The sequence below is a fragment of the Castor canadensis genome, chromosome 1, assembly GCF_047511655.1.
Source record: "Castor canadensis chromosome 1, mCasCan1.hap1v2, whole genome shotgun sequence".
Taxonomy (NCBI): Eukaryota; Metazoa; Chordata; class Mammalia; order Rodentia; family Castoridae; genus Castor; species Castor canadensis.
Genome location: NC_133386.1, coordinates 173,249,472 through 173,271,386, shown reverse-complemented (window position 1 = coordinate 173,271,386; position 21,915 = coordinate 173,249,472). Strand labels below are relative to the sequence as shown.

General features: G+C 39.3%; 1 protein-coding gene across 1 annotated transcript; it reads right to left on the bottom strand.

Annotated features, from left to right (window-relative positions):
- Positions 1-613: 613 nt before the first annotated feature.
- Rag1 (recombination activating 1) lies at positions 614-4,107 on the bottom strand. The gene has a single exon (XM_020174920.2). The coding sequence runs from the start codon at positions 4,105-4,107 to the stop codon at positions 976-978; it is 3,132 nt and encodes a 1,043-aa protein (XP_020030509.2). The 3' UTR covers positions 614-975.
- Between the last annotated feature and the right edge of the window lie 17,808 nt (positions 4,108-21,915).

Sequence of the window (21,915 nt, the reverse complement as noted above, 5' to 3'; positions counted from 1 at the left end):
TTTCACATAGAGAAAATCTGACAGAAATTTTCAGCATGACATTAAATCTGTTTTAGGCAGTAAAGAACATGGATTTTTACAAGTCTCTATGACCTTGAGTTTGTATGAAAAAGAACGTATAGACTCTAAATTACTTGAAATTAAAAAATAAAAACACCTAATCAAACTTGGTTACTAATAAATAAGTAAACATATATTATGAGATTTAAAAGCTTGCTGTAGCTAAGAGGTGTATTCTCTAACTTCCTTACTGTAAACTTCAGGACGGTAGATGACCCCCAAAAAACTCTGAAGGTGACAATAGAAATACTGTTTAAACTTAAAAAGGAGATGATTTTCTGAAACTTTTCTTGGTGGAAGTTATTTCTACATAAATGTACCAAATGAGAAAATGCATCGAGAGCTTGTTGTAAAGGTCATTGTGACATACAAATCTAAGATATTGTTAGAGAAACTTAAAAAGTTCTTTTGAATCTTGTAGAATAAATCAAGAATGTGAAATTTATAAAATAAAGAATCCTACAAGAAATGTAATAGAAAAAAAAACATTTTATCTCAATACAAAATGTAACAAATTGAGGGGAAAAAAAGACAACCTCAAGACAAATTCCTTTCCTGTTCTCACTGGCTGTTCTTTGACAACCTTGGCTTTGATTTTCATGACACTCAGTCGCATACACACACATATCTTTGTTCATCTCTAGTCCCCCGCAGTTACTTCTGATCTGTGCTATTGAGCTTTCAAATAACTGATTTCTCCTGTTGCTTTTCTGAGCTCACTAAATGGCTCAGACAATCAGCTCATCAGTTATCTATTCCTGACCTGGTTACAGCACCTGTGGCCTCTCACTCCAACTTGCCACCTCTTGGGTGGTGAAGCCCCACACATGGAAGTGAAGGGTGCTGAGAGAAGACCTCACTGCAACCCAAAGGAAAATTCATTTGCAAAAACCAACTCCTAAGTGGTTGCCCTACTTAAAACTCCATTGAATCTTGGCTTTCCAGAGAGTCCTCTATGTCTAATGGGTCCCCTGTGATTGCCTTTGAGTTCATGGTAAACCCAGAGGTTTTTAAAGCTTTATGAGCATTCATAAACTTCTGGAGATATTTAGAGGTATACAACCAGTGATGTTTCAGGACATCTTCCATTTCATAGCACTTGGATTGCCTGGCATTCATTTTCCGGAAACGCCTGAACAGTTTGTTACCAGACTCATTTCCCTCACTCGCCCATGCTCCAATAGAGCCATCCCTCTCAATAATTTCAGGGACATGTGCCAAGGTTTTGTGAAAATAATTGGTGATTTTTCCCTCATATCTATACTTGAACTTGGTAGAGAGGAGCTCAGCAAAACGCTGTGAGTTAAAACTATACTGGCAGAGAGACTCTGGGCACTCTTTAGCTGGGCATGATGAGCGCCACACAGGTTTCATTTTCAGGTAAAGGTCCATCAGCTCTCTGAGAGCTTCATGCCTCTCCTTAGAAGGAATTAACTCACAAACTGCCTCAACAGTCTCTTTGGTCATAAGCTTCCTGGCAAAGTTGCCATTCATCCTCATGATTGGTTTTAGGTTCATCTTCTTCCGGAGATGCTTGTCCAGTGTCACCTGCCATCTTTTCCTTTCCTCTTTGGAGGCACTGGGATTTTTATACACCTCTCCTATCTCTAGCTGGAAAATCTTGTAGAACTCTGCTGCATTGCCAATGTCACAGTGAAGTGCATCTATAGAAGGGACTGTCTCAATGAAAGGTTTGGCCGAGACTCCTTTCACTCGATCCCGCAGTTCTTCCACTGACTCATGGAATGGGTTGGAACGCCAGACCTCATAGCGCTCCAAGTTCTCAGCGTGGCTTCTGGTTATGGAGTGGAAGACAAGATTCTGAGAAGCTTCCAGGCGGGTGGCATCACAAAGTGTACAAATGTAGACTGAGCCAGAAGCCTCCAGGCCTTCTACTTCCCGGACAAGTTTTTCATCATATCCAGTGCCCCTGAAGATGAACTTGAAAGTCCTAAGGATACCTCCCATCTCAAGCATCAATTCACTGTTCTTCATGGCCTCCCTCTCTGCAATGAGAGGGCTGAGGATGGCAGTCAGGGTCTCATGATCAGACTCATCCGCCAGCATAAGACACAATGGCTTGCAACACAATTCAGAGTTTGGTTTGGTTTCCTCAAACACCTTCACATTCTGGGAGCCATGCACTATGGTGATATTCATGACTGTGAATGAAAAACGAACTGCCTTTTCTGGAACTGCTGGGCCACTCCCGTGCTTCTCGCTCACATCTCCCATTCCATCGCAAGACTCCTTCACCACTACAGTGAAAGGGCCATTCAGGTAGTCATCAAGGTCTTGGGATCTCATGCCTTCCAAGATGTCTTCTTCCATGTCCATCAAAGCAGACACCAAAGCAGAATCATAGCGGAACCTCTTTGCAATGGTGTCCACTGGGTAATCATCCACAGAAGAGGAAAGTCCAGACAGCCCATCGATGATGCCAACATCAGTGCTGGAGGACACATTCTTCAGAGGTGGCTGCCACTCAAAAGGATGGTAGCCTGGCAGAAGGACCTTCTCAGCATTTCGAAGGGCATGCAATGGCTGAAAAATCTGCCTCCCTGTGATGGCTTTCACCGTCCTGTACATCTTGTGGTACTGACTACAGCTGAGGAACGTGTTAACACGGATGGCCAAGCAAACAGCTGGCTGCAGGCCAGAGCCCCGTCCCTGCATGATAGCCTCCAGCTCATTGGCTTGTCTGTGTTCATTCCTTGCCCTCAGTGCCAGCAGGAACAAGGTCAAGCATACAGACTTCACATCTCCACCTTCTTCTTTGTCAGCAAATGCCTTGACCTGCTGCTTGAGCTCCCTCAACCGGTACTTCTGAGCTCTCCGGGTCAGTGACAAGAGATGTTGACGAGGCCGGCCCCCTTTATTGATATGCACAAAAGTCTCTTTGGATTCCTTGTGACTTGAGACATGGTGATTATACTTTTCCAAACTGACTTCCTCATTGCACTCTTTTGCTGGACATTTTACCATCAGGGAATTCAGGATGCTCAGAAAGGATTTCACCGGACTCTCCAGGTCAGTTGGGAAGCATGGATATCGGCAAGAGGGACAATAGCTGCCTATGACTTTGAGGCATCTGAGAATGCAGACCCTGCAAAATACATGCTTACAGCTGGTCTCCACAGGGTCAGCCAGAATGTGCTCACAAATCTGGCACGAGATAGACTTCACAAAGTGTGCTGGGAAGTCCACTGTCAGAAGCTTGGTACTGAGATGTATCTTATTGCAGTCAGCAATCTTCTTCATGACTTCCTTGCTGCTGACACTTGCCTGAGCTCTTCTCTTGTGTTGACGGACTTGCTTCGCTCGGTCAAGCATAATTTTGATTTTTTTGCTGAGCTGCACATTTGTCTCATGTCTCTTCCTCTTGAGTCCCTGCTGGGCAGTGTGGCAGATGTCACAGGATGGCGTGTGTGGGCGCCATTCCACGGTTGCATTCCTTGGGAAGTAAACCTCACATGGGGCACTGCTAAACTTCCTATACATGATGCTCCAGCAGTTATGGCAGAATTCAGTGGGGTGGATTGAGTCAACATCTGCCTTCACATCAATCCGGAAAACCCTGGCAATGAGGTCTGGCCAGGAAGTGGCTCTCTTTTCCTTCTTCCTCAATAGGCCTTGGGTTTTAGCATCCACAGGCCCATGGACTGGGTATCTCCTCTTGTGTTCATTAATTTTAAAAGGATTTCCACAGATGCGGCAGAAGTGTCGAAGTTTGGCTTGGTGAATTGCTTTGTCTCTTGCTTTCCCATTGTCATGAGATCGCTTTGAAAACTTTGGGTGAACCTTCAAGGTTGGCTGAGGCAGGACTGACTTCTGATCCCCAGCCGTATCCAGAACTGCTGGAGATTGCTCTAGAGAGGGTTTCCCCTCAGAGGAATCTTTCTTCTCTTTTTGAGATTCTTCAGGTGGCTTTTCAAAGGATCTCACTCTGAATAGCTTAAATTTCCATTCTGAAAACTTAATATGTGGGTGTTGAATTTCATCAGGGGCAGAACTGAGTCCCAAGGTGGGTGGCAAGGAGACAGCCATGCTGGCTGAGGTACCTGGGGACAGTGAAAACAAGTCACATTAGGAAAAATGTCAGTATCCCAGTGATATGGCTTCAAAGTCATAAAAAATTGATACATTCAATTATACATTCATTAATTCTTTCAAAAATTATTTATTAATTCTCTTATTTTAATATATCATGTTATGTACTAATCACACAGCAAGAATACTCACTCCCTGTTCTGACAGGCAGAATATTTATACCACATATATGTATAATTTCAAACTATCTGTGTATATGCAATTTAATTCCTTCCACAGAAACCTTAACATCTTTAAAGACAGAATCTTTGAGTGATTGATGTTCATCTCCCCAAGGTTCCCAGTACACATTAGATACTCATTAGTTATTTGTGAGTAAATGCAAAGATAAACTGGCTACTAAACCAAAGAAAAACAATATTTTCCACATTGTATTAGCCTCATTTCACTAGCTGGACAATATATTTCTGGCTTTTTAAAGCAGTCTTCTGGGATGTTGGTTGTTTATTTCTTCCAAACGGGTCATAAAGGGATGATAAAGCTACAAACCCAAAGAAACTAATTACTCACTACTTGAAAGGATGAAGTGAATTTTGAGGTTTATGGATGCAAACTAATAATAAGTATCATGGATAGTAATTATGCTTATAATTTTAATTAGTGAATGCTGCTGTAAATTAAAAGGCTGTGTCTACATTAGAAAAAATCCACAGAGCTCTAAACTTGAAACAAACCATAGTGCGTACACACTAAGATGTCAAAGGACTTTTAAGATGAAAAATTCTAGCAGTTTCAGATTAAAACTCACACAGGTCATCCTGCAAGTCATTGCAGGTCAATGATCACTAGCACCGCAGTGCTCATGGTTTTCTTCTGGTAAAAAAAAATATTGCATATACCAAGGAACCCTATCAAACTCGGTTGTAGTATACGTGTGAACAGGAATGTAGAAAAAGGTCTAACAATGCCATCTGAGTACTCTCCGGAGCCACTTAGACCAATCTTCCCAAAATTTACTAGTACATAGTTGGAAACAGACTTGGTATTTTCAATATACCATCCATACTTCCCAAATTTGTTTGGTTAACTCTTTTGGCCTACCAATTATATCAAGCAACATATGTTTTTCCCTCAATTGATTAACCAAGTAGATGAGATTTTTATAATCACATTGTCATGAAATAAACTCTCAGATGAACACCTTTTGACCTGGGTTGGAATTTGGGTGACTGGGAGAAAGTGAGGGTGGCAAGGACTAATCCTGACTCCTAGTACCAAATTTCCTTTTCAATTCTTCCCTTTAAACCTGAAGTTTATTCCATCTTATATGCATTATGCATCAGAGATTAGTGTTTTTCATTAAAAGTACTTTCTAAGACTTGGTTGAAAGGGAAATACAGTTGGGTTCTTCATTACGAGGACTGTGTGTGAGTTAAACAATTCCAAACTGTTTCAAAGCTCTCAGAAACCTCAAAGGCATTTCAAGTGAAACCCAACAAACACCTCAAAGTTGCTTATGGTTCAATTTTGTTTCCTAGTTCTCTCCTGTGACCATGCTAAGTCATTCCTTATCTCTCTTGTCTCTATGGCTTAAACTCCAGTTCAAATGCCTTTTTTATTCCTTTAGCATTCACTTCCCAGTCTTTTCTAAAACATTTGTCCTTGGCATTCAAAGATGATATTTTGAGTAGTTGTTTAAAGAAAAAAAAAAAGAATGCATGACCATTTCTGGAATTCATCAAGTTAAATATTGACCTTTCACATTGAGCAAGTTGAGCACATGCCCAGAACCCCTAGAACTATCTCCCCTCCCTACATATTCCTCCCCTGACTCCCACTGGCCTGAAATATTATGCCAAAATCCACCAAACCACATTTGTTTCGTGTCATCACCAATAGTTGTTAGCCAATGATATCCAAATTGAATGTATTTGTTAGTTTTCCAACTCAACTCCTAAAAGTTTATCCAAATTAGGAACGAGAAGAGGTGGCCAGATGTGTTATATTTTTAGGGGAATATATATTAAGATTCTAGTGGTTGGTATTTGTGAAAGCTACACATATTTTATACTTTTTTATCCTTATATGTGATTTTCACTCTTTAAAATAAATATGTATTACTTTTGAAGGAAGATAAAACATTTAAGAACCAGATTTAGTGAGGTATTGTCATCTATCCAATTAACAAAGATCAAAACTATGATGCTACTCAATATTAATGAAGTCATTGAGAAATTAAGAAATCTCCATACATTCTTGGAAAGAGTGCAAATTGGTATAAAATGTCTATTAGACACTTCAGTAATGTCTTTTAAAAGTTAAAATATATTATCTTTGCTGCAATAAAACTCCTTTTGAGAAGATATTCTATACAGTAATATTCATATGAAGACAAGAGATTTGTTTGACAAGATATTGTTACCTTGAAAAATAGGAAATAATGTAATTATCAGAAGAGCATTATTAAATACACTATGATCCAGACACACAATAGAAAATTGCACATAAAATTAAATTTCTATATGCATTATTCATATATGTAATTTCTATACGTATCAGTGACAGAAAGCTCACATAAATTAAAGCAGAGGGCAAAACAACAATAACCTGTGTAGTAGGACCTTGTTTGTGCACCTAAGATTCAGGCTTGTGTTCACACCAAAGTACAGAAATTCTAGAAGGACATGCACTAAAATCTTAACAGTGTTTAATCACTGGAAAATACAACTAGCACTAATAAGAGGGTTTCTTTTCATTTGAATTTTTACAACACTTGCATTTTTAAAATTTTGTGATCAATTCATTTTGGATTAAAAAATCTTTTAAAGACTCCATGTATACGTACCCACATTCACTTTTCCATCATTTATTCTTAAATTTCCTCCCAGAAAAGTTTAAAACCTGGCTAAATTTCAAATCTGACCATAATCATTAGATTATCTTTCTTCTCTATTAAGCATGTAGAAAAGGGACTGAAAATATCAACCACAAAGACAGCATGAAGTTAGAATTATGCAAGAGTGATCTTGTATTCATGCTTTGACACCCAGAATTTTGCAAATGCCTAATCTCCTGTTTGGTTGGTTGGTTTTTGGTACTGGGGTTTGAACTCAGGATTTCATGCTAGTGAAGTAGGCACTCTACGGCTTGAGCCATGCTTCCAGCATGACGGATGTGTATCACCATGTCCAACTTTTTTCCATTGAGATGGAGTCTCACAAACTATTTTGCCCGGGCTGGCCTTAACCTGTGATCTTCCTGATCTCAGCCTCCCACATAGCTTGGGATGACAGGCATATGTCACTACTGAGGCACACTCAGCTATTGGTTAACAGGAGGTCTTGCAAACTTTTTACCTGGGCTGGACTTGAACCAAGATTCTCCTGATTTCAGCTTCCCAAGCAATCTCCTCTCTTATAACAAAGGTCTCAGTTGTAGACCAACCTCAGCATCTAAAAGGCTAAGGGGCTGGTGCTGGCTCAACCCTATCCCCACAGACACTGTCAACTCAGCATTGCCTTTGTCTGCCATCATGGGTGCATGGGTCCCTTCCTCCACAGTACATGGACTCATGTTGGTAAACCAGCCTGAGGTGGCTTGGAGCAGGCAAAGCTGTAGTTTGTAGTGAGTGTGATTGTTAGTTACCTTAGGAAGCTAGACCACAACAGCAGCACCACTGCCCATTTTCCTCTCATCCTCCCACTCTATAACATATACATTCTACTACTTGGCTCACTGTCTGCTCTCTGAACATCTTCATTCTCATCTAAGCAAGTTGTGAGCAACCATGTGTACCCAAGTGCCACAGATTGCCCAGATGTGTGGAGTGCCAAGAGTCATTTCACAAATACTATTGCCTACCCTTTGCCACACACCATTCATCACAACACTGATAGCATCAAAATCCTTTTTATAAGTCTCAGGCATCCACAAAATGAGTGAAAGATGCTTACCCTTCCTTCATGCAACTTCTACCTTGAACCACTTTAGATGGAAGTCTACAGTCACAGCCCTGGTCATGAATTCCAACTCGAGAACATAACCTCAAGCAGAGTCTCTTCCACAGAAATTCTCAAAATTAATACGAATCACAGTCACTAGGGAGATTGTCTTCCCAAAATTCAGATCATTAGAGGTCCAAAATTGAATTAAAACAAGCATTCCAGTGATCTTGGTGTAATTGGCACCCAAGTCACATTTTCAAAACCTCAGGCCTTCTCCTTAATCCACCCAAGTTCATGAAATGCCTGGAATCCTGGTAATACCAAGGAAGCCACACATTTCCTCCAGCCCTGGAATTTCTTTGTTCCTGATTACTTTTCTTGTCTGTACTACCAGTATTTCTTCCCGAGCCTCACATCTTTCTCTGCGCTGATTCGTCTACATTCATTCAAGAAGTTCTCTTTCAATCCTCCTTCTGCAATAGCATTCATTTATAGTAACTTAGGTATATTACATTTTTTCTATGAGCCTTTAGTGTCTCTAAGATTGACCTCTTGTAACTTTTCTATTTTCATTCATTTCAAAGAAAAACAAAATTGATGTCAATTTCCTTCATTCCCTCCCCTCGTTGCCTGCTAGGGAAAAAAGCTGGAGTAGTTCTGATTAGAAATATAAAAAGACAATAAATATTTTTGGCTCAGGGCTTAAGAAATACAAATGTTACCTTGCTCAGCAGGCTGCCTGGCCAAAGTGTTGGAATGTCTGCAATTTGGTTGATATTACTCAGTACCACAGAGAAGATGAAGGGTGTTCTCTGCTCCCTCCTTGCTCTATTGGCCCTCTGTACATACTGCTGCATTATTTATCAGCCCCCATGGTCCTTCCCAGCCTCTCCCACCACAGAGAACTAACCACAAATGATGGCAGCCAATCACAAGCCTGGAGCCCCCCCTCCCAGCTCCAGCTGGCACCTGGCTCTTCAGGAAGCTTAGCTGGGGGACCTGAGTGTGCAACCGTGCATGAATATGGCTACCAGTTCAGTTCCCAAGAATGTTTGGGTTGGAAATGATCTTGCCAAAATAAGCTCTGGCTTCTGCTTGGATTCTGTAGCTTTGTGCCTCGATTCCTGCGTATGTAAAATGGAAATACCTCCGATTGTCAAAGAGTCAATGAAATTATACAGTAAGAATTATTATAGGAAAATTCATAGAATGGTACCCGGTTCTTACTAGATGCTTATCAAATATTAACAATGCTATGAATTTTATCATTATGTAAAAATGGCATATAAGCAGTTCCAGAATCCTTCTACCTGGTCAATTCTTGATCAGGGAAGATTAATCCTCCTTGAAATTAAGCTAAGTTTAAACATGACTAGAATTTTGAGGATAACAGACCTGGATTTAAATCTTGACTCAGGCATTTGATTCATTATTTAAGCTTTTTGAACTTCAATCTCATCATTTACAACCTAGGATTGGCAATATTTGATCCTATGATTGAGAACAATGAGCCAGGCTTGTCAGTGCTTTGCGGTAGTATTTAATTCTTACAGCAATCATACGCACTTGATATTATCTCTAAAGAGAAACAACAGAATTTCTTAGCAATGGAGAAACTCGCCCAGGGCACATCACCATTAAACTGTTAAGGTGGGGTGGGATGGTGAAGTTCATGTTCTTAATCTCTTCCGAGTGCTATAAAAGGAGAATGAGGAAAACCACTTCACAGTAAATAGCCTGCGGATGAATCAAGAATGAGCACATAAAATGAGAACCTGTGTACCTAGCACAGTCTCTGCTTCGAATTCCCTTTGTAACTCTTAGACCAGCTTTATCCCCAAAGTTACCTCTGTGTTCAACTAGTATGTGAGGGATTGCTGTGTTTCTCTGCTCCTCAGCAGAAACTGTCAAGCAGGCAAGCGCAAGGATTTCCTTGTTCTGTGCTGCCCTCATTAGACAATCTCATATCCTTGCTCTTTTGCACTTGAGCATGTCCGACCACACGGCAGTCCTGGGGATGGAGTTTCTCCTCACTAAGTTAACAATGTGACTTCAGTTCTACATGCTGTCTTAGAAATTAACTGAAATTGAGGTGACTAAACTGTCTTTGTTTGCCTAGGACTTTCCTGGGCTTAGCATTGAAAGTCCAAGACAAGCAGAGTTGTTTGTCATCATTTAGCTCCAAACCAGAGTTGGGAAATTTGTCTGAATGCAAATACTTATAAGTGGAATTCTTCTCAGTTTTTCTTGGGGAAGTTAGCCAGTCAAATAGACTCATCAAAGAATACACACTAGGCCATTGGGGACAAGAATGTAAGAGTCAGAACTGATAACTAGGGGAGTTCTCTCTTTTTTATATATACCACATTTACCACAGATCTCTGTATTGCCTAAGTTTTATCAGTCACATATTATTTTTATAAATGGGGGAAACCCATGAGAGTGACAAAATTATTCATAGTAAACTTAAAATGAAAAAATGAGTAAAAAAAAAATTGGGGTGAATATGAAGATAGTCATATAATTGTTTTGTTCTGCCAAAGTATGAATTTATATAGGTCAGGTTTTTCAAGTTCTTCCACATTTCACTCAACAGCCTTTTTTTATCATTCACATTTAAATTGCAGCACTATGACTTTCTCCCCTTTCCCCACCGGCAAAACTGAGAGATGAGTCCTCCTTTAAATTACCTGGGAAAACAAAATTCCCTTTGCCTGAATACTATAATTCCATCCACTGTCCTTTCAAATATTTTCCATGCAAAAACTGAACCTGGAGAAATCCTTGACTTTCATCATAAAACGCAAAGTCAGAGTTGCCTAGGATTCTGCGTTCTTCTAAGCAAATTAAAAATAAGACACTGCTGACAGGTGTTGACCAAATTCTACAGGAGGCAAAGAATGAAAAGGGCAAACTGGAGCCTGGACAACGCAATGCCAGGTTGCAGCCTTCAGCATAGCCTTCCAGCTGAGTGATTAGCTGTGGATAATCCTGGAAGTGCAGATAGGCCCTTCAATGGCCCTTCACTGTGCTCCTCCAGGCACTAGCTCCTGCTGTCCCTCCTTTCATATGCCTCTCCATCCAAGCCCCAAACTCTCCTTAGCAAGTTGCCTATACTTGTTCCCTGTGTCTCCCCAAAGGCCCTTTTAAAAGTACTTTTCAAATTCAATTTCTTTCCAGACAGCAATAAGCTCTAGTTGCTGATATCAATCAAAATCTTCTCCTGCAGCCTGAGTGTATGAACACTGCATTTTGCACCCTTATCATAATCCAGCAGATGCTGTTGTCTGACACTGTGTTTACATATATAAGCATGTATCTATACATCTCCAACTAGCATGATTCTTGTCTTTTAACATCACTAAACTGAAAGTCAGAGCTAAAAGAGAACCTAGACGTTATCTGGCCCAGAGGATGTATTTTGAGGTCCAAAATTGTCCCTCAAGGGCAAAGTGTCCTTTCCAATGTCACGGAAGGGAATTAGCCCCAGAAAAAGCATTTCAAGCACGGTCTCAAGGGTCCAGGACAAGATTCTTTCTTCTGCACTGGAAAAGGGACATCCCTCCCTCTCTCCCTCCAATGTCATCTTGTCTGCTTTAGCCTGGACAGGAACTTGAGTTGGCATGGAGCAGATCCTTAACAGGTCATTACTAGATTAGGGTGACAGTGTAAATTTGCCACACTGCACAGGCAGTAGAGAGTATCTCCACTTACTCATTTCTTCCCCACTTTCCCAGCCTCAAAAATGCTTTCTAATTAACTCAATGTGGATTATCCCTGTTAGTAAATTTTCTAATGCGTTATTAATTACTCTGAACGCCAACTGCAGCTCATTTCCAGCACATTCAGGATTGCCACAGTCGGCTTTTTGAGATTGGCCAGGCTGTTTTCTAAACAACTAGTGCCACCGTGTGGGCAAAAATGTCCATACCCATGAGGGATTAGGAAAAGCCATTAGAAAAACTCAAAAAACTATTAAATTCACAGACTGATTACAAAGGAGTCCTGCCGTTGAATTCTTCTTGATAATTAACCAGAATATGAACATTTGTACTTAAAATAAAAAAGATTAAAAAAATAAAATTTAAAACCTGGGTTTTAAATTTTAAACTTTAATACACCAAGGCATTAAATTAAAAAAAAAAAAAGGAATCATGTTTGCTTCTCTTATCTCAACCTCTCTTCTGTTATCTCAATCTGTCTCACCTCTACCTAACCCTCCCACCACACCAGTCTCTGTAAGAATTCCCCTATAATTCAAAAAAAAAAAAAAACTAGGAAACAAGACCAAAAGCTTAAGAGGTCAAAGTAATTTGACAAAGAGCCTACACCTAGTTCATGCCAAACTTCTATAAAAGTTAAGGGTCCAATATGGAACTCCAGCTTCACTGTCTTACTCTTGCTGACTGGTCCCCCAAAATAAATACCTTGGCTTTATTCCTCAAACAAGAAAAGGCATTTGGATCATGTCTTCATGAGGGAAATTGGAAATGTAAAAAGTGATGGCCAAAACATAAGTCCCTAATAGACAAATCTAATTTGGTGTCTCGTGTTTCATTCCCAAAAACAGAAAGGCAATCTTTGCCTCCTCATCCTATTTAACTGCAAAGAGTCTAAATTTAATACAGGATGACTTTGATCTTAATGTCTCAGAGCTAGTCTTCTGGATTGGGGAATGAACTTTTTCAAGTCTAGAGTACACATAGCACCCTGAACACCTAATCACAGGGTAGCAATGGCTGTTTCCAGAAAAAGCCAAACTAGGTAACTGCTCCAACCTCTACGAATTGGGGGCTCCCAAAATTTAACAATAATCTTTGGAGGGTGAGAAAGAGATAGTTTTTTAAACAAAGGGGCCTTAATTGTAATTTAATTTGACAATGTTTCTATCTATAGTTACTCTGTGGCTTTATTTGCTGTATGATGAGAACAATTGCCAATTTTTTAATAAATTTTAATTAAAAACCAATGGAGAGAGATGAAAAGGCAGAAGGAACTTCTGGCTATTTTTGTGCAAAACTCAGCCACTGAAGAATTGTCTATAATTTATTTTTCAAAAAAAAGTTTGTAATTTAATGTGTGATTTAAATATTTATCTTATTATAAAAATATTCTGAAATATTCCCTAAGAAGTATGATTCCCAAGTCCCGAGAAACCCCACTTTACCATTTACATTATAGAGAAGAGAAGAGTCTCTATTTCCACATTGGAGATAGTGACAAATAATACAGGTTAAGCATCCCTAATCCAAAAATCAGAAACCCAAAATCCAAAAAACATTTTAAGTGTTGACATGACACCACAAGTAGAAAGTTCCACCCATGAAACTTTGTTTCATGCACAAAATTATTAGAAATATTATATAAAATTACCTTCAGATATAATGTGTATATGAAAATAACCTCAAGATACCTCATATGTATGTTCAAATATTTCCAAAATTTCTAGTATTTTGGGTAAGGGTATTCAGCTTGTAATATTTTGTGTCATTGTACCATATCTTTAAAGGCCTATCTTGATTCTACTGGTTCTCACTTATTTTTCAATTTTTCTAAAAAGTAACTTTTTTGTGATGAGTAAGGGGAGACGAGTTGAATGTAGTTAACATTTGCCAATTCCACTGGGTTAGACCCCACCATCTCTGAGCTCATTTTACCTTAATTACTTCTTTAAAGACCCTGTGTTCAAATATAGTCACTTTGAAGGTTAGAGCTTCAACATGTGAATTTTGAGAAGACATAATTCAGTCCATGTACTACCATTTGACCTAGAAGTCCACATATACTAATTTATATCAAGAATATTCAAGTAAAATAAAAGCAAAATAATATATGTATAGAATTATTCACTGAATTCTGGTTTGCAATACCAAAATATTTTTTTAAAAAGAACAACTTCAGTTATTATTGGATAAATTCTAACCCACCTTGTCACTGGAGTATGATAAAAGCATATCTATATAGAATAATCTTTGAGTTATTATTAGTGGAAAGAACAGAATACAGGACAATTCGCATGCTATCATTTATGTGAAAATAGCAGGAAATACAGAAACATGTATGTTGCTAGCGTATGCATCAAACATCTATGGAAAGATGTGAGAAGCTAGTAATCTAGAATCTTCAGAAAGGGGAACTTGATAGAGAGGAAATCTTAGATTCCTCTGGCATCCTTTAAATTTTGGAAGGTTCTAGGGCAGAATTAGGTCCTTACTTCTTCCAGCCTGTATAGCTGCATTCCTTCTGTTCTGTCAGAGTGGACACCTCACTCTAATCTCTCCATCGGTGTCACACTGTCTTCTTCTACCTGTGCTAAATGATTCCTCCCCTTCTCTGTTGAAAGGACACTATTATTGATTTTTAGAGATCTAGAGTTCATCTGGTTGATCCAAGATAGTCTTCCCATCAAGAAATCCTTACCTGATTCACATTTGTAAAGTCTCTGTTATATCAGTAACATTTTCACAACCCAGGGAGTAAGACCTTTGATCTTTGGGACTCATTATTCAGCCTACTGTGCTGATCCTAAGAGAATGGCTAATGGTAAGTTACTGGTTTATGAATTGTGGTGAATGTGTTGTACAAATGTAGATCATCACTAGAGGAAAATAAATGTAGGATGTGTGAGGATTATCAGTACAATATTCCCAATTTCTCTGTTAATTTGGAACTGTTCTTTTATAAAGTGTATTAAATTAGAAAACATGCAACTACTATACAGCCCAAGAATTGCATTCCTGGGCATTTATCCCTGAGAAATAAAAACTATGTTCCTACAAAACTTGTACACTAATTTTCATAGTAATTTGTAATTAGTCTGTTGAAATTCATTACCCAGAAAATAAACCCAAAAGAAAATGTTTTGATATGCCTAAGACTGGGCTTTCTGAATTTAGCATATCTCATAAATAATAAAATTAGGTAATCCCGGTCTCAAGGATATTAAATATTCCTTGGAAGGAAAGATGGAGGAAAGGAGAGAAGCCAAGCAAGAGACAAGGCTGGTGAGAAGGGACCCGTGCCTAACACCCCACTTCAGAGTTTGAAAGTGCCCTCAAAGTTCATGTATTGGAAACTAAATGTCCAGTGCAGCAGTGTTGAGAGATAGGGCCTTTAAGAGACAATTAGGCCAGTCATGGTGGGGTATACCTGTCATCCCAGGTGTTGCAGGAAGATTGTGAGGATTGTGAGGTTGAAGCCAGCCTGGGCTATATACTAAGTTTGAGGTCAGTTTGGGCTACAGAGCAAGACCCTGTCTCAAAAAAAACAAATATACACCCAAACAAAAAAGAGGTAATTAAGACTTTGGGCTCTGCCTTCATGAATGGAGTTTGTGTTTTTGGTTTTTAGTGGTGATGGTACTAGGGTTTGAACTCAGAGCCTTGCACTTGCAAGGCAAGCACTCTACCACTTGAACCACAGCTCCAGCCTTTTTTTCTTTTAATTATTCTTCAAATAATGTATTGCACTTTTTTCCTGGGACCACCTCGAACCACAATCCTCCTACCCATACCTCACTTGTAACTGTGATTACAGGAGCAAGTCACTGTGCAGGAAATGAACAAATTATTGTCATCCTGTGAGTGAGTCCTTATGAGATAGTTTGTTATAAAAGCAAGGTCATCCCTGTCTTGGTTTTCCCACAATGTGATGCCACCCATCATATTTTATCACTGAATGAAGGCCCTCACCAGATGCCAAAACCTTGACCCTGGACTTAGCTTCCTGAACTGAAAGAAATGAATTTCTGTTCTTTATAAGCTACTCAATCTATAGTATTGTTAGAGCAGTGAAAAATCCACCTTAGACCAAGGTGGGAACAGGTGGAAGGTTACAACAGAACCACTCCCCAGTATGTTCTGGGATCTGAGACAGAAAGTTCTGATTTTCTGTGTAGATCCTGAAAAGTGAGCAAAATCCCATAGTTCTGATGTAACATGCCTGCATAAAGCTGTCAGCAAGAGAGTCAGTAACTGTACAGGAGGCAGGGTATCAGAGAACTGAGAAACGCCTACCACATGCTCGTTGATGACAATGACACAGACAGATGAGAGAGGACCTCACCTTCACAAGGGGGAAAAGGGAGAGGCATGGTCAGATAACCAGTCTTGAAAAAAGAGTGATGTCCACAGAGACCACACTGAGAAGGTGTCAGCCAGGTTCTTACCTGCCATCCAGGAGCCCTAATGTTGAAATGAAGGAGTCACTAAGGAAAGAGAGGGGAAAAAGAGAGGAAAATTCGGAGGTGATTAATCTGAAATGACAGCTACAACTAGGTCTTCAAGTTCAATGGGGATTCCTAACAGAGTCAGAAAATGAAGAAGCTCGCTTATTTGCACAACCTAGATTTGTAACTGCTTTGCTTAGGAATTTTAAATACCGTCTGCTTCCAATTCCACAGGCTTGGCATCTCAGGAATCAACCAACTGTGAACAAAAATATTCAGGGGAAAAAATTAAGGTTGTACCAAACAGGTACAGACTTTTGTTTCTTGTCATTATTCTGTAAACAACACACTAGAACAGCTATTCGTATAAATTTACGTGTATTAGGGATTATAAATACACAGAGATTATTTAAAATATATGGGGGAGTGTGGATTACGTGCAATAACTGCTCCATTTTGCAGGAGAGATTTGAGTATCTGTGCATTTTGGTATGAACGGGGGTGGGGGGGGAGTCCTGAAATCAATCTCCATAGAAACTGAGCAACCACTACACAAGTCTTTCTTCTATTTTTTTCTACGTTGGAGGTATAAAATATATGCAACAATTGTTGTGGAAATATTGACAGACGAGAAACCAAGAGACACTTGGATTTACGGCCCTGTTTCAAGGCTATCTTCCTCATCACAATAGCCATTTAATTGATTAAAAGGAAAAGATCCAAAATATGATGTTAGGCCCCCACGTTCAACAACCATGACATCAAGCTTTATTATTTTTCCACAGCCCTGTCAATTCACATGCCCCTTTGATATAGCTCAAAGTCCCAGGCTTCCCATATCTCTTGATGTGCCTTGGAGATCACTGTCCTAATTCCCCTCACATTGCTCTTCTTGTTTCCTCCAGGGGACTATCAGAAGGGCGACTGGTCAGAGACCTTCTCTGTGCATCAAGCATGATTGAGATCCATAGAGATGGGCCATCTCTCCTGCTGGCAACCTCTCCTGATGGGGCTGGACCAGTCTCTTCTGGAGCAACTTCTCCTTCCTCTTGGGCATCTTCACACGAGATATCACTAATAATCTATTCTAACTCTGCACTCAGCCTCTCTGCTGACATCCCAAAAAGCCCTCAGTTTCTTCAAGAGTAGCAGCAAGGAGGAGGAGTTGGAGGTAGATATGAAGCCCTACTAGTCTCCTCATAATGTCTCTGTGGGTACCACTTTCCCATATGTTTTCCTGTTCAAATACCACCTATGAAATTATTTATTTGATACTTTTCTTAAAAGGACTCATTTTTTAGTTTAATTAATTCATTTAAAGAAGGACTTTAATATGATATCAAGTGGTAGTAGAAGAAATACAATCGAAAAAGGGAAAATGTTCTCTGTTAGAAAGCAAGAGTAGTGAGAATATACAGAAGTGTCAAAAGGCCTACCAACACCAAACAGACACTTTTGCCCAAAAGTGTCTTTTATCCCCAAATAAAAGATTTGAAAAAGTATTGGAAATGCAATTCAATGTTAATATTTGCCCAATATTAATGTGTGCCCACCTAAGGTCATCTTGTGGATCATCTAAAATCATTTCATGTGCCACAATAAGACCTGGTGAAATGTCAAAGAATGCTCCCCATGTGACTTTTGCATGTCACGAATCATTTCACATCTATCCCTGCCCAGCTGACAGTTCAGGAAAGTGACCAGTGGACAGCAAGACTGAAACAAGTGCTGCAGATGCCAGGCTTTTCTTAACATAGCTCCTTTGTTTACAGCTCTGCAGCTGTGGTTTCCAGCTCTGGGACCTGCCTGCCTCTTCCTCCTCACCTGCTATTTGTCTACATCTGCCTCTAGGTCCCCAAGGAAAACAACAGACCAACATATCATGTCATGTGGAAACCACAACAAGGGACTCCTAATACTCATATTTGTTAGGAGAAAGCTGCAAACCACTCTCCCCTCATCGTGAACTCTTGAATTTTCATCTAAACCTATGAAACAGAAAAGATCAAGGCCACTGTGGCCCTGGATCCAACTTGAGTATTTAAAGCAATCAACTGACCATCTATCATTTTTAAGCATCAGCATTGTGCCAGACAGAACATGATAACCTGCTGCTTGCAAGCTGCAGGTTAATTGGGCAGATGACATTAAAACCATTGCTATCACAGAAGGAGCAGGATTGAAAATAACTGCTAAATGACATGATAGAAGCCCTAAGAAATGTGAGGTTTCAGAGATGAATGGAAGGCCAAACGGACCCTTCTTTTCCAAAGTCTCATTACATTGCCTATGAAAGCATCCAACAGGAAAGAAAATTTCTGCACACCGATTATTAGTGAGAAAAACAGAACACATGCCAAGATCCCCAGAAGGAGTCACTATAGATTAGCAGAATTATGGGTAAATAGGGTCTGTATCCATAGCTAGGGCTGCCATAACAATACTATAGATCAAGCCTGGTGTGGAGCACACTCCTATAATTCCAGCTTCCCAGAGACTGAGGCATAAGGATTATGAGTTCAAAACCAGCCTGGACTACATAGAGAGACCTTATCTCAAACAAACAAAAAACCCCAATGCCACAGACTGTGTGGTTTAAACAGCAGACAGCTATTTCTGATGCTATCAGAGGATGAAAGTCCAAGATCGAGGTGTTGGCAGCTGTGTTTCATCTGAAGCCTGTCTTCTTGGCTTGCAGGTGGCTGCTTTTTTGCTATGTCCTCACATGGTCTGTCCTCTGTGTGTACCCACCCCCGGCATCTCTCCATCTCTCTTCTTATAAAGATAATAATTGTATTAGATGAGGGCCTCACCCTTATGATCATCTATGATGTTAATTACTCCCTAAAGGCCCTATCTCCAAATACAGTCATATTAGGGGCAATTTAATCCACCAGAAGGCCCCAGCCCAGTCTTCAGTTTTTTTCAGAGAAAACAGTGTGGAAGAAAAACGGTGAAGAAAAAGAATAAGAAGGAAGGGCCAGAGGTAAAAAAGTGAATGTGTCTTGATGATTGAATAGGACTCCTTCCTTAATAACAGTACACCCCAGGAAGCTTCCAACCTGGGCACAGAAAGGAAGGAGACACTAAGGAAAGGCCTCTTAGAGCAAAAAGGCTTTGGAACACAAAGCTGAATAGAAAAATCTGCTCAGATAAACAGATTTCACAAGCGTTTGGGAAGCAGACTCCAAAGGGAAGAAAAAAAATCCATTTCAGCTGTACAACATGGCACTAGCTAGGAAATCAGCCAAAGGGAAAAGGTTAAAGAACCCCTCAGAAAGCCTCACTCAAAACTCCAACATACCCCTTTGCAACTGCAGCTGCAGAAGCATGTAGGGTTATGCTGAGTTCAGTCAACATGCATTTGTTTTACTATCTTAAAAAATGTTATGAGTCGGGTGTCCAGTGGTTCATGCCTATAATCCTAGCTATTCAGGAGACAGAGATCAGGAGATTGTGGTTTGAAGCCAGCTCAGGCAAATAGTTTGTGAGACCCTATCTCAAAAGAACCCATCACAAAAAAAAAGGTGGGGGCTGGTAGAGTGGTTCAAGCAGTAAGAGCGCCTGCCTAGCAAGCATGAGGCCTTGAGTTCAAACCCCAATACTGCCAAAAAAAAAAAAAAAAACTTTACGAAGTCTGCAAATTATACAATAAGCCAGGAACCTACCCTTATTTGCTTTCTTATTCTTTCAAGTAAGAACCCATTGAATTAAGTAAGAGAAAATTCAAGATAAGTTTATTTGCATTAGCACTGGAGAGTTTTACTTTTGGAAAGCAATCTAACCTCTTATTCCTTATCCATGATGGCTTCAGCCTTTGACTCAAGCAGGAGCTGCAGCCAGCAGCTGTTCTTTAATGCTGGCTACACATGACTTCTCTTCTTCCTTCAAGGATGAGTTATAGGGCAAAATCATTATGATAGCTATGAAGAAATTCTACAGCACAAAGAAATCTTTTTAATGACCAAACTATACAACAGAAAGGTTTTTCTTTGAAGAAAAGAAAATGACAACATATGTACTTCTGATCCTGTAAAGAATTGTCTCATTGCTGGGCACTGGTGGCTCACATCTGTAATTCTAGTTACTCTGGAGGCAGAGATCAGGAGGATCACAGTTCGATGCCAGCCTAAGAAAATAGTTTGTGAGACCCTATCTCAAAAATATCCAGCACAAAAAAGAGCTTGTATAGTGGTAGAGTACCTCCCTAGCAAGTGTGAGGCCTTGAGTTCAAACTCTAATGCCACCAAAAAACAATTATTTCATTCCTATTTTTTGATCTTTAGCAATCAGCTATAGATTAAGAATTTCTTTGCTTGAATCAACAATAGAGTTCCTTTGCAGAAGACAAATCTGAAACCCCTCTTCTATAGGTTTATGTAAGGTTGAAACTTGAGACTTGTAAGACCTTCTGGCATTTAAGTGGGTTGCAGAGATTCCAATCTGTCATGGCAAGGAGGGCATGATGGAGCAAAACATTTTATGACATGGCAGCTAGGAAACAGAGCCATCCAATTGTTTTTCAAGGCAATCCTCAATCTTAGAATCCAAGTGAAAATGAGTAAGACACACCAAAAGGTGGATAGAGCACAAATTGATACAATCTTTCTGGGAAGTCATTTGTAACAAGAGTCAAAAATATTCATAGCCTTGGACCCATCAATTTCCTTAAAGTAATTCTTTAAAGTCATAAAGGGACAAAGATTCATGCACCTTATAAAAGCAAATTCAGTAGAAATAACTTGATATTCAACCTTAGAGGAATATATACACTCTTCAATATTATTCTGTATCATTTTAATTTCAATGGAAAATGCTTGATAAAAGTTAAGTAAAATAAACTATTTCAAAAGCATTGAAACTAATGCTGTTAAATTGTTCCAGTTTCCAAGTATCCAACTATGTTCTGATTTTTAATACTTTATTTTCTCCATTGAATATGATTTTGTCTTTTCATAGATTTAGTTCTGAGAGATTTTCTATCAGAAATAATGCTTCTTTGATTGTGACTAAAATTATTCCCTGTTCATTGATTTCGAATTTTAACCCTTTATATCCCTAGTTCCCCAATACAGAAACCAGAAAATGTAAATGACCCTTAATAAGGGTCATTTTATGTAAAGTTGAAATCTGGGACTTGTAAAACACTTCCTCTGAAACTCACTTAAGAAATTACCACTACCTAAGGGAGGGGGTGGGGGCAGGGGGGAGAAATGAACCAATCCTTGTATGCACATATGAATAATAAAAGAAAAATGAAAAAAAAAAGAAATTACCACTACCAACACTACGAAACCACACTGAAGGTGTCAAGTATTCAGAGAACATTATTAATTTAGCATGATTTTATACATATATGAAATAGAACAATGAAACCTCTTGCAATTACTGTAAGTGCGGTGGGGAAGGGGTCGAAGCAGGGAGATAGTGGGGGCAATCTAACCAATGTATAATGTAAGACTGTTCAAAATTATCATAATAAATCCTCCCTGTACAAGAAATATATTCTAATAAAAATGAATAAATGAATAAAAAATTTAATCTGGATTGATACTTTTGGTAGATGAAATACTAAAAGTTCAATTTGGGGTTGAAAATTATTTTGTTCTTAACATCATAGGTATTAACAACAACTATGTGAAAAAGGAAAATGTGGGCAAAGCCTGTAGGGACATGGAATGTGAATCCTACTGT